Source organism: Mustela nivalis, assembly GCF_964662115.1.
Source record: "Mustela nivalis genome assembly, chromosome: 14".
Taxonomy (NCBI): Eukaryota; Metazoa; Chordata; class Mammalia; order Carnivora; family Mustelidae; genus Mustela; species Mustela nivalis.
In genome coordinates, this window is record NC_139033.1 from 11405832 (window position 1) to 11421732 (window position 15901).

At 46.1% G+C, this 15901-nt stretch overlaps 1 protein-coding gene across 11 annotated transcripts in view; it reads right to left on the minus strand.

Annotated features, from left to right (window-relative positions):
- Positions 1–15901, minus strand: part of CUX2 (cut like homeobox 2) — a 325643-nt gene that overhangs the window by 96201 nt on the left and 213541 nt on the right. For 10 of the 11 annotated variants that reach the window (XM_082698270.1, XM_082698265.1, XM_082698268.1 and 7 more), the window contains one exon: positions 3302–3412. In XM_082698270.1, coding sequence (XP_082554396.1) covers positions 3302–3412 — 111 coding nt within the window. The remainder of the gene's footprint in view (positions 1–3301; positions 3413–15901) is intronic. The other variant, XM_082698269.1, reaches the window with a different exon arrangement.

Here is a 15901-nt window from a genome sequence, read left to right on the forward strand (position 1 = left end):
AGGAGTGCTTCCCAAACAGATCTGACCAGGGAACTTTTTTTATGTAAAGCGCTCATGGGACTAGTGGTGCGTTCTATGACTTGACACTTGCTGAAGAGGTGGGCTCGACTCTCTACACCCAGCAGCATGTCACCAAAGTCCCTTCATAAAAACCTTCTGTCCTTCAAACATTTGCTCAGGGCTGTCTCCTTCAGGTGGCCATCTCTGTCTGCTTCCCCACCCAACTGCCCTTCTCTGGAAAAGACTCCATTTTACATTTTAGCAACATCACTTCTGTACTTGTCTCTCTTTCTTCTCCAGAACAAGCGGTTTCTGGCACCCCCCTGGTGCCCAGCTCAGAGGAGGGGCTCTGTAAATGTCTGATGAACTCTGTGGTAGTGAGCTGTCTTCAGAAGGGAGTCTTCTGTTTCTGGACCCTAACTTCTTGCCTTTCACAAGTGACCATGAGGTTCTCAGCCCCAAGGGCTCCCTTGGTTGGCTCCTGTGGGTTCTCCCCAGCACGCAAGAGGGAAGCCTTTTAGAACCTAGTGTCACCAAGATTCCAACCCTAAATGCTTCAGTTTCCTGAGACCCACGAGTGACTCCATGACTGCTGTCAGTCACGTCCCACAAGAGACCCCTGCGGAAGGAGTTGAGGGGGGCTCCAGAGCGTGGGGAGAGGGGACAGTAGAGAGAAGCAGGGAAGGAAGACGTAGGCACAAGAATACATATGTTCAGGTAAAGAATAAATCTCTTAATTACAAGATAAGGTTGTGTTTCTGTCCCTGAAAATGATCCCGCCTCTGGGTCCTGGGTACCCCTCCTCACTGATTAGTGTCCCCCAGGGCTCCTTGGAGCTGGTGATATACTGATGGTATGTTTGGGATCTTCAGGGGGGACACAGGGAGAGTGTGCGAATCTAGTGGATTTGATCACAAGGAGCTATGAGTGCATGTGCTGAGCCATGGAAAAGGAAATGCATGAAAACCCAGGTCCCAGGTTGTGAACTCAAGTGCCCACAGAGGCCGGGGTGCAGGGAATGGACATGCGGGAGGCAGGCTGGGAGGCAAGGATCGGGCGAGCCCCAAGCACCGTGTAATGGAGGTAGCAGCTGCTCAGCTCTAGCTGGTGACCGCCATGTGGGCATTGAGCCCCTGTGTGATCAGATCCACCAAAGAGTCTCAAAAGATACTAGAAATCTGGGGTTTTGGGTGAAATCTACTGAGATGCCAAATGTTGGTAACTTATTGTAAAACCCAACTGACTTTACAGACTAAATAAAACGTATCAGCAGGTTAAACCTCTGGTCCACGTTCAGGAAATGTTGCAGTTGGAAGGGGCCTCAGAAATCATCTCTCTTGTCCCCTGATTTTCTGAAAGGGGAGACCAAGGTCCTGAGATAGGCTGGCTTTGGATGCAGGTCAACAGGCAACCCAAATAAGCTATCTGCATAACGCCACACTCAAGGGAATTCAAATCTGAGGGCCTGGGGTGGGGGTGGGTTGGCAGGACTTTGGGCCAATGCTGACCATTTCTAGAAGCCCCCTGTCCTGTATGCTTCACCCCTGGGAGGGAAGCTGAGCATAGGCACCAGCAGGAGGTGAGTTGGGCACCAGCCAGATGATGTTCTTAAATAAAGCCTTGGCATGACTCTCCCAATCAGGAGAGACTAGTTCCAAAAAAGAGAATTTTCAGAGGCGCGACTATAATAGGAATGGAAACTTATTCCTCCTAATTACATAATTGCATAATTATGCAGTATTAAAATTATGTAAGCTGAACTCAGAGGCTTAAAACCTGGCCTGGATTTCCCTCATCACCTGGGGGCTCCCATGTGGCCTGGGAGAGGAGGATGAGATGGAGAATCTGTGCTGACCAGAGTGAGGGCACGTAGGTCTGCGAAGATCTAGGGCTGCTTCATCTGTGCATCCCACAGAATGGAGAGTCAGAGGCCAAGCTTCTGGCATCCTCTTTCTGGGCAGAAAATCAGCTTAAATACCAAATTGTTCTCTGTTCCAAGAAGGAAGCAAAGGGTGCTCACCATCACCTATGCCTTCTTAGCTCGAGGAGTCAAGCCCAGGACTTGAATTGGCCTTTTTGAAGGCGTGACATGGGAGACACTTGGACCTGAGACTCTTACTCCTTCTCTCACCTCGCAAACCTAGGATTCCTTCCATACTTGCTCCATGGGCAAGTTCTAGCTATAGTCCACTTCCCTCTCTTGCCTTGAAGAACTGAAGGTCCTTATGACTTGTGAGGAGAATTTCACAGCTAGAAGACTTGACCACTCTGTGCTCATGTAGCCCAATACCTGGGTTGGCCTGCCTCTTCTCCATCTTTCCATGGCCTCCTCCTCTAGCAGGAAGAGGGCAGCAGGACCCCTGGGTGATTCTAACAGGCAGAGTGGAATCAACATCTGATATTTTCAGAATGCCACATGCTGCCCCACCCTCCTCCAAGATCCGGGCCTCCCAAGTAGGTTAGGACAGAGAGGTCAACTATTAACCTCTGCTGACCACAGAGAAGCAAAGTTGGTTTTGGGGGCAGTCAGGGTCTCTGTTACCCAGTGGCTCTGATGTGTCACATCTTTGATAACATTACATGGAATCAGAAGGCTTTATTATTCCTCTTTGTGTTTATTTCATCCTTTTTTTTTTTTTTTAAAAAGATCTGAGCAGCAACAGGGGGCCTGACAGAGAAAGTAAAGGAATTAACACATTCGCTCCTGTAAAGAACAAAAACATGCCCATTCTAGTCTCTTCCATTGGGAGGCCCTTATGCTATGGGGGCAAGGGGACAGGACTGCTCTGTCTGGACCACCCTTAGGGCAGCTGGGAAAGTCAGAGCTGGTGGCTGGAGCTGCAAAGCAAGAAGGGAAGGGGAAGAAGGAGGCCTCTTTATGGCAGCGGGAGGTGTTTTAGAGGAGACTGAGGGAAGGCCCAGAGAGGGTGGAGGAGCCCAGAGCTGTCCTTCCCCGACACCAATGGAAAAGGAAAATAAGATCACGAACCCTAGACAAACTGTTTTTGCGTCAAGGCCAAGCATTTGACTAGAGATGAATATCAGGGGGTAGTGGATGTTTTAGGGAGCCTGCAGAAACAAAGACTTCAAAGGAGAAGCATCCTGCCCTCACTTTAGATAGCACCACTGAGCGCCACTATACCAAGAAACACCCAAAGGTTGGGGGCTGTAATGTCTCTTTGTGGCTAATTAGCTTCTTTTCTTGTTAGTCACTTATGTCTACAGTTTCCAAAATACAGTTTGAACAGAGAAAAATCTGCATTCCTACTGAGTTAATTCTATAACAGCAAATATACTGTACCTCAGGTACATTTTTCTTAAATTCCCGGCGGAGTTCAATTAAATGTTTATGAGAATGTTCACTCTCCTCCTGCCGTGCAGACAGCTCGGAAGCGACGGAATTAAGCTCCTTCTGAAACAATACAAAAAAAAAAAAAAAAAAAGGGAGAGAGAGAGAGAAAGAGAGAAAAGAGAAAGATTTTTTTCCCCTCCTTTTCCTTTTTCATCATCGTACAAAACAGCATTCTGAACAAGTTTTCTTAACTTACAAAGCTGAGAGAAAAGACAGGATATTGACTCCTGGCACAAATGAATAATTTACAAAACGGGATGCAACTGAAAAAAATCCAGGACAGCTTTTTTTGCTCATCGGAAGATCAATAATCTCCCATAAAGTTGGGTGGAGTTTTTTTTTTTTTTCACTCTCTCCCCCACCCCTCTGCCCCACCTCTTAAATTTCCAAAGGAGTGATGGCATAAGCTTGTCAGTAACTGTAGAAAACATCTCCAAACCGTGTCAAAATAGTAAAGTGCGGCATATTGTATGGGCATATTATAGTGTAAGAAAGTGCTGTCGACAGCTTTCATATATCAGAGGTGGGAACTGTTCCAACTATGACTTACTTACACTTAAGGGTTCATAAATACGCCTTTTAAGATATAGATGGCTTTTTAATTTCAGTAGATTTTGGAAAAATGAAGGTGCCAATAAGAAGCAAGCTGACCTTTTGTGTATCCTGCAGTAAATCATTTAAGGTTCACTTCAAGTATAAGAAATATTTCACTGAAGACTCCTGGATTCAGAAGAAAGGGATTGGAAGGTGCCTAGCCTGCTTATGTGCAATGAAGGTGCCAGACCAGGTTTTTACAGGACGTACCGTCGAGGGGAAAAAAAAAAGAGTGAGGGATGGAAGGGGGGCCGCTCCAGCTCACACACATCACAGACAGCGTCTGCTGGTTGTACATGTATATTTGATCACCCCTCTCTTGGCTTTCTTCGCTTTAATGGTGGCAGTCTCACAAGGGGAGTACAATTCACCATGAGTTGTTATGGGTTTCATTTGCATAATTCAAGAAATGCTCTGTTTATGTGGTCTGCTGCTTTCTTGCACCATCCCGAGATGGGCTTTTTTTCTGGACCATAACTCGAGGAGCATTTCTGTATATATCACCCGATTATATTTGCAGCAATCAAGCCCCATAATTTCCTAAATCCGGTGATGCAATAAATTTCTGCAATCAGATTTATTAAAAACACACACGCAGATGCAAGAGTGTATTTCTAGGGTGAACTCTTTAATCTAACATATGTATGATGAGGCCCGGCACCGTGTTGAAAGACCCCATTTGTCATCGCTAATACGCATTCATCTTGCACACACAATGAAACACTTTTACCATTAGATAATGAAATAAAAGTACTATTAACCCGCTGCAAATCCTTTTCCCTGTAAGAGACGAAATGCATGGTAATTGTCTTATATCATGTCTGAGTCGGTAAATCTGCTCTATAGCAGTTCACCGTAGCACCATAAACCTCATACCCATCAGAGGCAGGAGAGCCTACCCCAAGCCCAGTAGAAGTGTCTCTGCCTAGGGTGCCTTAGGGAGAAACTGGGAAGGGAATTTCTATTTCTGGAGAAATGTCTAACCTCTTGGAGAACCACGGGACTAGAAGAGAGAAGGCCAAGTCATGAAAGTAGTGAAATAGAGTGGGGCTTCAGAGGTGTGGTGCTCTCCAAGGTGCTGAAGTCAATTCTATGCCACAGCACTAGACACACCGACTTGAAGGTGCAGGCGCTGCTGGTACAAATGCTCAATGGAATTTTAAGCCCGGTAAAGAAGAAGGTATCATTAGAGAGGAGAGACAGAAGCAGTTTCTGACAGTCCACCAGAGTGACAGGAGAAAAAAGGCCACTTTAGATTTATCATTTAAAAATAGTTTCCAATAAAGACACTACAATCGACCACAACCAAAATATTGAGTGACTAGGGAGAAGTCTGCAGCAAAAGGACTGATCAAAGGTAGATAAAATTCAACCAGGTGGTGCAGCCAGGTGGACAGAACCTCACTTGGCAGGAGAGAAGGAACTGGAGTGTCATGGTCAATGCGAGTTGTGATAAAATGCTCACAGGTTCCCTTAGTTTTTCTCATCTGTCTTGGAGACAAAGATGTGATTTTATGTTGCTGCAGAACAAGCAGAACAGGGACTTGGGCGGACATGATGTGGTTTTGGATTATCAAGTTTCTGACATTATGTTCTAATCTCTGGGACACTGTCCTTCCCCACACCACAGCAAACAATATACCTGGTTGGTGTTGGACTTGGACTCCTCAGTTAAACAGCAAACCCAGGCCCTGAGAGGAAATTTCACAGCAGGATAAGTCCAATGACTTGAAGTGTTGTACCAGACAATTATGCTGTGTGACTGAATCCCTTCACCAGAACCTCCCAGGATGCTGGTGGGTATAAATCTGTCTGCTGCATCCACACTGAAGTCACAGCAGAGGCAACACCAGGCTGGGGAATGTTGTCAGAACCCCCAGCCCCAAGCCTGCTTAAGCCCAGCTCATGGTGTCTTTCCTGTTGAGCCAGAGAAGAGCAAACAATGTCTATGTTCTTCTCAACTTTGCCTACTTCTAATGCTCATACTTCAACCCTAAGTTCTTGCCACATTTCTATGGTAAGCTCACTAAAAACAAAATCATCAATAACAGTAATAGTAAATAATAATCATAATTATCATTCATTGGGTGCTTATATGTATCGGGTACCATGCTAAGCTCCTTACGTACCTCACCTCATGTAATAAGCACATCAGTGTGTCTGTTTGGGATTCACGAAGCAACTAAGAAATAAGTTACAGTCAATTCTAATAATACAGGTGTGGATTATCCCGTTGGTGGATAATAAAGGCAAAATTATAATGCCTGGCTCTTCGTAGGACTTCTGCTCCACTTTTCCACTAGCCGGGGGATATTCAGGGAGCTTGTTTTAAATGGTATAATTGTATAAACCATCAAGCACAGGACCAAGTGTTCAATAAATGTTGAATGATATTATTCTGTTATTTGGATAAACTGAGAGTTCAGAAAACATCTCAGGTCTCATTACTAGATCAGTGATTCTAAGAGTTCTGGGTTTCACAGGTCCATAAAAATATCACCAAAGAAAGAAAAAGGAAGATCAACAGAGTATAGCCAAGTTTTACTGCATCAAAGAAAAACATTAAAAACCACTCCCACTCATCCTAAAAGATAGGGCATTTGAACACTAACAAAGCAAAGGGCCAACAACAGAATCAATGAGTCTTTTAAAATAAATATGCCTGGGGTGCCTGGGTAGCTCAGTCAGTTGGGTGTCTGACTCGATCTCAGCTCAGGTCTTGATCTCAGGGTTGTGAAACTGAACGCTGGGTGAGGAGCTTATTTAAGATAACAAAATATAGGGTGCCTGGGTGGCTTAATTTTTAAGCATCTGCCTTTGGCTCAGGTCATTTCCCCAGGGTCCTGGGATGGAGCCCTGCATCGGGTCTGCTCACCGGGAGGCCCGCTTCTCCCTCTCCCACTCCCCCTATTTGTGTTCCCTTTCTCATTGTTTCTCTCTCTGTCAAATTAATAAATACAATCTTAAAAAAAAATAAGTAAAAACACTTAAAATAAAAAAGATCCCAGCACTGTATTTATTTTAAAGGAATGGAAAAAACTCTCATAAACGTAAACCAGAACAGGTCTGAAGCTGAGTTTTAGAAGCAGAGTTTTAGAAATGAATGTCTGAGCCACTACACACATACACGACTAGCAAGGCCCTCCTTTGATGATCAAGCAGAACTCCATTCCTCTCCCACCCTGGCCCTCAGCCCCCAGCCCTAGGGGAGCCATGATTAACACAGCCCCAGACTTTGGACCAGGCCCAGGCCGGGAGGAGACTCATCTGATTAACCTGCCATCAGCAGCAGACAGACAGCCCGGAGCCCAGCGCAGACCATTCAAATAATGATCATCATAAACAGCCCATTTGCAACTAAAAAGAAATAATTTTAATGAGCTTGAAGCAGATGATGGATGCAGCTGAGGCTCGGGCCAATGCACAGAGAAAAAGGAAGCTGGGATTGAGCTGCACCCAGGACCAGGAGCAGCAAGAAGAAGCTGGGGTGGGATGGAAGGGTTCTTCTGTGGGAAGATGGGCTCTACAGTCCTGCTGCTTCCCCACCGTAAGTGCCCACTGCCCAGCAAGTGCCCCGAGCTCTGAGAGGATCTGCCATCAGTGTGCTGGGCAACTTTGAGACTTAGATCTTCAAAGCACTCAGAGTCTCGGAACGTATGAACCAGAAGGAAACTTGGGTCGCCCGGTCCATCATTGTTCAAACTTCAACCACACACACCCCTCTGGCATGCATTTTGCCATATTAATATACCACATGAATTACTATTTAATATTTATCTTCAAATTGACTCCTATTTCTTTCTTTTTAAGACATGTATAACTTTAAGCTCAATTTTAAGACTGAATTTCTACATGCTTGCAACCACTGTCCAGATCAAGATATAGAATGTTCGTGTTCCCAGCACCTTAGAGGCTCCCTTGTACCTCCTTGTGAATACATTCTAAAGGTAGCCATTATTCCGACCCTAGCATCATAGATTAAGTTTGCCTGTTCTTGACCTTCATAATAAACCTCCCCTCTTCTTTTTGACCTAAGTAAGTACATTTGAAAAGGATACTTTTTTTTTTTTTTTTTTAATCACTAGAGAATCCCAGGTCATAAACAGATGGCAGCCATTGAAATAAACTACCAATAAAACAAAGCACTGCTATGTGTCTTTGGTATAAAAGGAGGTTAGTTACCAAATGCTAGAGAGATGTTAAAGGTAGTGTAGCACCAGACAGACTTTCTTCTTGTTAGAAGGAATGGAAGAGCACTGAGAAGGAATACATACTCCTGCTGACATGAGTAGATCCCTCTAAAGCCTGGTCTACTGACTGCTTACAATCATCTCATGTCCAGCAGTCAGTCTACGTCCCACACTTCAAAATTACCTGAATCTGATTCTGCCATTTTAAAGATGAAGAAACTGAGAACACAGACAGCCTAGACTACCTGCTCAAGTCACACAGCTGTTTAACAGATTGGATTTGCTCAGGGAGAAGGGTGGGTCTTAGGTGGGGAAGGAGTACGGTGAATTATCTCCAGGGAGGCAGGTGGAACATTCTGAGCTAAATTGTGCCTCCCAAGCAGGAGGGAAGGGGAATCTTACAAGAGTTGCTTTTGAAATTCAACACGTGATCTTAAAGTGTCAACTACATACAAAACTTCGGGCTAGATGCTATGTTCTCACAGAAGAAACACATTAAGACGCAACCCAAGTTATGTATATGTATGTCAGTTCCCCCGTCATATGTCCTGGGGGGACAGCACATACAATGTGTCAGATTCAAAGACAATCAGCTCCAAAGACAACCACACTTTTGGGGGATTCAGACATGTCCTCCCAAAACCAACTCTAAGAAGACACTTTCTAAAAAGAATGCAGTTATTATTGAGGATCGGGCTTTAGGAAGTGAGGACCTCAGGTGTCACTGGGTCCCTGTCAGCTCCTGCCATCCTCCCTTCTCCTCCTCTCCTTCCCAGCCAGACTGAATTCTTTGCAGGAATCCAAATGCAGCAGGGTCTCCCAACTGTATGGCTCCACAGACTTCATTCCCTCAGCCTGGATGATTTCATTCTTTCTTTGTGAGTGATCTTATTCATCCTTTTGTCTCAATTTAAATGTCCCCTCTTCCAGGAAGCCTGCATAAACTCTCCCTTCCAAGTCCAGGCATCTCTTTTGTGTTCCTGCTAGTCTTTTCAAATATATATTTGTCCTATTTGGAAATATATGATAAAACATCAGATTTCATTTTTTAAAGCCCTAGAACCTTGTCTTCAAATGAAATCTTACACAGAAAGAAGTTCCCTATAGAAAATAAGAGCTCATAGCTAACATTTCTGAGTTCCTATTAGTATATTTATGCTAATATTTATGGAGTGTACTAAGTACCTTACCTCCTATAAGGATATGTGGCCAAAGTGATGGTTGAAATTCTAGGTCAGGCCTGGAAAACCAGGATGAGCAGTCACCAACTTCCCCAAACACACACATGGAACTCCGCTTTCTCTTTACTGCAGGGAGATCCGGCCAGAGATGATGGACCCTCTCCATCCATTCACCTGTCCATCCACCCATCCATGGTCTCCAGTGTGCTAGGCATGAGATAAGGGGGAGGGCCATAATGAATCAGATACAGCCTGTATTCTCCAAGAGCTCAGAAACCAAGGTAGACAAGCTAGGGCCTAAAATAATTCTGGTAGAAGGGGACAAAGGCCAACATGTGAAGACAAGATCTCCAGAGCATGCTTGGAAGAATGAAACCCTAATATATCTTCTGTCTTGCCTCTGAGGGGTTATGGAAACTGATGGGACAAGGGAGAGGCAGAGTTTTACCTACCCCTTCTAATGAATCACTATGTGGTGCCCACCTTGGGCAAGGGCTGCCAGTGCCCAGGAAGGTGTTACCTAGGATGGAAGCCCTTTACCCACACCCGTCCAATCACCCATCCACTTATCCACTCATCCATCCATAATCCATCTAATTAATCATCCACCCACCCACCCACCCCCATCCAATCATCCCTTTAACTAATTACTGAGCCACAATTCTGTGCCAGGTACAGGTATGCAGAAACCAGCTAACATGGTCCCTGTCCTTGAAAAGTTCACAGTGCAGTGGAGAAGACAGGTCGATTCCAACACTGTGTGCCTAAATACAGTATAAAAGTGTGAAGAAAATATAACGGGAAAAGACAGCAAGATGACTTACTGTGACTGGGGGGAAAGGGTCACCAAGATGGGAGTATTTGACCTGGGGCCACAAGGATGTGTGTGTCAGACAGAAGGTAAGCATTCCAGGCAGAGGAATGGGATTATTGCAATAACACTTAACTGGTCTCCCTGTTCCTGTATTTGGTTTTATTCTCCTTAACATGTATCACTATCAAACACACTGTGTATTTCACTTATCTTATTTGAGACAATGAAAACTCCACAAGAACAAGACAGATTTTGGTCCTTTTTACCTTACTATATACTCATTGCCTAGAACAGTTGCCGATACATAGTATGCACTCTAGAAATGATTGTTGGTCCAATGAATGAATGGATGAAAGAATGAATGGATGAATGGATGAATGAATGAATGAATGAATGCTACGTGTCAGAAACTCTGAAAGAGTCTTGTCTGTCTGGGAAACAATGATATAATTTAGAGTCCACAGACCTGTATCCAAATTTTGGCTTTGATACTTTACTAGCAGCGTAACCTTGGACAAAAGACTCAACCTTAGTTTCTGTGTCTGTAAAATGGAGGTAAAAATTTGTGCCCATAGATTTATTTTAAAGATCCCTTGAGAACCAGATTGCAAGTAGGTAAAGTGATGGGCAGAATGTCTAGTATCTTCAGTGTTCACACTCTTTAACGGAATTTCAGTCCCTTAGGGTGGGGACTGTACCTCTCTCATTCACAGCTGTAGCCAGGGGTTCTAGCTCAGTGCTGAGTGCATAGTAGGCACTCAATAAACATTTGTGAATGAATGACTCTTAGCAGATATAAGCATGAGAAGTCCTTTGTGGCAGAAGCAAGGTAAGACCCTCTCTGTGCATACCAAATGTCTCATTCTGCATCTTTGGCCCATAGAGCCGTTCAGGGCTTGACCGTCAGAGTCTCAGCCGAACACTGAGTAGAAGGGTTTCAGGGGATACTGTGGAGCATGGTGGGAGTGACGCCTGCAGGAGGGCCTCCGAGGCCAGCGCCGGGAGGAGGCTGCAGGATGACCCGGGTTGGAGGGCACATGCCGGCCTGCCACGAACAAGGAGACAAGACGGATGGCTCCGCAGCCTGCTGAGATGGATAACTGAGCCGCAGCTGAGAGACAGCCCAGTTACCAGAGCCATCCATCACTCCCTGCACCGTATGTAAATTTCAGATGCCAAGATGTATCGGGCCAATTATCCGAGGCTGGGGCAAGGGGTGGTGCCTAAGAGAAGCAGTTCCCTGCCAAGCTAGCTTTACTGCATTCCATCAGCTGGGCTAGGGGTGACAGACAGTTCACATTCGGGTCAAAGAGCCCATTAAGGGGAATGTGGCCAAACCTCGAGGCCTGGATGTGTGGGTGAGACTGCCAACACTTCTTAGCAAACTCCCAGTGCAGTGATAACAATAATACAATAACCGCCCCATAGAGGGCTTACTATGGAGATACTAGGTCCATGCTAACTGGCACACGAAAGTTCATTTAATTCTCCCAACAGTGCTTGGCACACAGTGGATTCTCTAGAAACATCTGTTGGGGGAGCAAACGAATGGTCTGTGATGCAGGTGCCATTTTACACAGAGTATCTACTCATCCAAGGTCACATGGCTGGGAAGTGGCATCGTGGGGACTTGAACTTGTCAAGTTCAAGTTTCTGGATTCTTTCCTCCAGATACTGACGGGATAAACTTGCCCTGACCTGTCTGTCCTCCACAAGCACCCACGTGGCCTGAAGACCAGGAGCATGGCTGGGCCTCTGTCCCTCTGTTTGTCTGTTCCTCCATCCATCCATTTATACGCATTTACTCACCTTTTAAGCACCTACAGTGTTGCCTGGAACAAGCCAGACCCAGGTCCTGCCCTTATGGGGTGATGGGTCACAAAGAGAACACAGATAATTACAACTATAGTCCATCAGGCCCTCCTAGCAGCCCTCACGGGTCTGGCTTCCAGAAAATCCCGGTGGCAATTTGCTTCTCATTGGAGGCAGCCCAAGAACTGACATTTGGCAGACAGAGTGGGTTTAAATTCAGACATTCTTGCTCACTGGCTCTGTGAGCTCAGGCAGAGCCCCTGGCCACTCTGCCTCTAGGGTTCACCAGTGTTAAATGGGCTTATGGCATCCAATCCCCCTTGGTGGCACAGGCAGGGTGAAACACTTGTGGCTGGCAGGGGGTCCAGGTTGCAGGAAGTGCCTGTAAGGGCTGGGTGCTCAGGGGCCTCAGGTGTTGCTTGGGTTGGAGCCAATGCCAACCTAAAGGCTCCAAGAGAGTAGCAACTTTCTATGTCCTGAGGCCCAGGGCTGTGGTGGGGACACTGTTTTTATCAGCAAATCCTACCAGTCTGATCTAACCACATCTCATCCTGTCTACCTGGCCGCCCTAGGCCAGGCCACTGTCATCGCCTGCCTGGGTAACCCAGGAGCCTCCACACTGGGCTCCCTGCTGCTGCCAGTACCTTCCCCATCCAGCAGCCACAAGGATGCTATTAAACCTAAGCAAATCTTGTCCCTCCTCTGCTCAAAACTCTTCCATGGCTCGCCCCGACTGGGAGCCAAGACCAAAAGTACTCACCAAAACATCACGGCTCCATGTGATTCATCCCTAGCCCCACTTCCTGCTACTTCTCCTTTGCTCACACTTCTCCAGCCACATGCTGGCTCTTAAACTCATCAAGCACATTCCTACAACAGGGTCTTTGCACTGACTGTTCCTTCTGCCCCAAATGCTATTTTCTCAGAATTCCACATTGATTTTTCCTTTGTTTCCTCTGGTCTGGGCTCTTACATCACCTTCTCACAGAGGCCTGTCTCACCATCCTATTCAAAACAGCAAGCACCTCCTTCCTACTTTACCTGTCTCTCACTCTGCTTACTTTTCTTCATGCCACTTGCTACAGACACATGTATGTAGTTACTTCTCTTGTTTGTTGACTGTTTATTTCCACTGCCTACGCCCCTCCAATGTCAGCTCCAAAAGGACAAGAACCTGATCTGTTTGGATCATATAAGTATCTCCAATGCTCGGCTCATATTTGGTGTTCAATACTTATTGAATAAATGAATGTATAAATAAATGAATGAAAGACAGGCTGGCCAACCCTGGGCCTCAACTCCCTTCCCCCTGTAGTTGCCCCCAACTCAGTGCCTTGCCCCACCTTCAGGGCCCTACCACATCCCTAAACATCAGGTAGGAAAGCACGCCGGCTCTTCCAGCAGGCAGGACCTGGAGGTGGCTGTCCTTAAGAGAGGATGCCAATCAAACACCTAATTATCTCGCCACGAGCCGGGAGCCACATCCGATCACTTCCTCCTGCCCTTGATTGCTGCTTTATATTCTGGAGTTCTCTGAATGTAAAACCTCACAGTGCCAGGAAAATAAAGTAGTCCTCACCCTAGCGGGTGTCAAGTGAGGAGTCAGGGACACCTAGTACCCCTCTCTTAGGGCTAACACGTCTGGTCCAGCTGGGCGAGTTGGTCGGGCAGCTACTCCATTAAGGAGGGGGAATCACACTAAGTAATCATTCATTCATTCACACATTCATTAACTCAAGCACTTATTGAGCTCCTACAATGTGCCAGGCACTTGCTGGGGCCACAGTGGTAGTGACTCATCACATCACAGGAACTAAGCGCTTACATACGGTGTCACTTTTCTTGTCTTGGTTCATCTCGTCTCCTGCAGCTGGGGAAAACTAGTCTTAAAGAGATGATGCCTCTCCTCACAGTCAGGCAAAAGCAATGCTGGGCCTTGAACCTGAAATGGTCTTCTCCAAACCAGGGCACTACCTCTAAAGTTCGTGCCGTTTTCAATGTCTTTTCTCAAATTCAAATTTCTGGGCAGCTTCTCTCGAAGTAGGGGTGCACTGGTTGTAAGAAGGTCTGTGGGACACTCAGAAAGCTCTGGAAAAAATTCACTGATGTACAGGGCGAAGATGATGACAGGTATACAGTCTAGGTAGAGAAAAAAGCATTTATGGAGAGCCTACTGTGTGCTTGGAGCCTGGAGTAGCTCAGTGGCAGAAGACGACAGGCACACAAGAACACAGGCGTCCTAAGGGACATGTGCAGGGAGAAAACCGTGGCTAACAGCTACATGGGTACTGGCATCTGGGGGAAGGCACCTGAGGAGGAAGATGCATGGGCCAGCGTGTGGAGGGGGGAAAACCCAGGCTGTGCTGGGGAGTGGCTGACCCCTTGGAAGCATGTTAGAGACTCATGGGGATTAGGGTCAGAAAGCCATGAGATTAAGGTGAAAGCAACTGGGAGCCAGAGAAAACTGCTCAAGCAGAGAAGGGCATTTGCTTCAGGCAACTCTGGAAGCCACACTGGCAGGAGAAAAAGCCTGGAGGCCAGGAGAGTAGCCCACCAACTCCTGCCACCTGCCAGGTTGGTGAGGGTGAGTGGGGGCAGCAGGTAGGAGAAAGAGGGAATGAGTCTTCAGAACTTACTGGAAAGGAACTGATGCCACTTAGCAACGGCGAGGTTGAAGGGAAGACAGAGGGAGAGGGCCCTCAAATGGGGGCAGCGATTCACACTAGGGATACTCAGGCCCTACACTGGCGCGTCCCTTAATTTGCTATTGACTTTGGCAAGTGCCAGACCTCCCACTGCCCCACTGTTTCGTTGGTTAAATAAAGGCAACATATCTCGAGGGCATACTGGGAGGATCTGAAGAAATTTATAGATGCAATTTCTTCCTAAACAAATGGGAGGAATTCGTGTTAATAAGGGTCTGGTAAAGTCTAATTTTGAATGTGTGAAGATGGAAACATTTTCAAAGAAAAATATTTTGTAGGGATGTTAAGGGGGAAGAGGGAGCCAGAGTTCAAAGTAAATGCTGCCCCCTTCCATTCTGTGGGTGTAACTGACTCCCGGGGACATCCCTGAAGGCCTGCCCTAATTTGGTTACATTCCATATCCCATGGCTATTCTCTTTACGATTGCAAAATATTTATTTACTTGAGATGCCGCCTCCAGGAAGGCGTTCCTGATTGAAGGGGGGGCTGCCTAGGCAGGGTCACCTGACGGTCCCTGCACCCTTCTGCTATTCAGATGACCCCGCAACTAAATCTCCTGTCTGAGACTTCCCTGACACCTCAATAAACAATCTGGCTATTTCCTGTTCAGGGTTCCAGTCTTATATCAACACCAAGCCCTATTGGGTACTAATATACAATTCTTCCACTTCCAAAATGGAAAGAACAAAAGGGGTTGGAAGAGAAAAAAAAAACAACTTTTTTGGGGAATCAACATCATCTCTTTTTACCTACCTATTTTTTATGAAAATGTTTATGAACAACATTAGTGTGAAATTCCCATCAAGCTGATTTTAATTACCTGAAACTGACCGGGGGCCCTCGACTGCCTTCCTGGTGCTCTAAGTAGAGTGATGGACAGGGATGTCCACACGAGACAGGCACTGATCTGATGGGGAACGTTCTAAGACGAAACTCAGACCCTCACTGCAAGATGGGGTGTCTTGCTCTCTCCCTAAACCACAAAAGCCATTTTCCAAAATGATGCTGCTGTTAAGGCCCTTCTCTTCAATGTTCCCTCCTCATACCAGAGAAGACTTTAATCTCCATACTTTGAGGCATAACAGAATATCTCTCTACCAGAAGACACACAGTCTGTACAGAATTGGGTTTTTACTGTATTCACTGACAAAGAGGAAACTCAAGAGTGACAGAATGGCCTGACCTAGACTAGGGACTGTGGACATCCTTTCCCTTCTTCCTGCTCATCTTGTCTGTTTTCTTTTTCTAGAGCC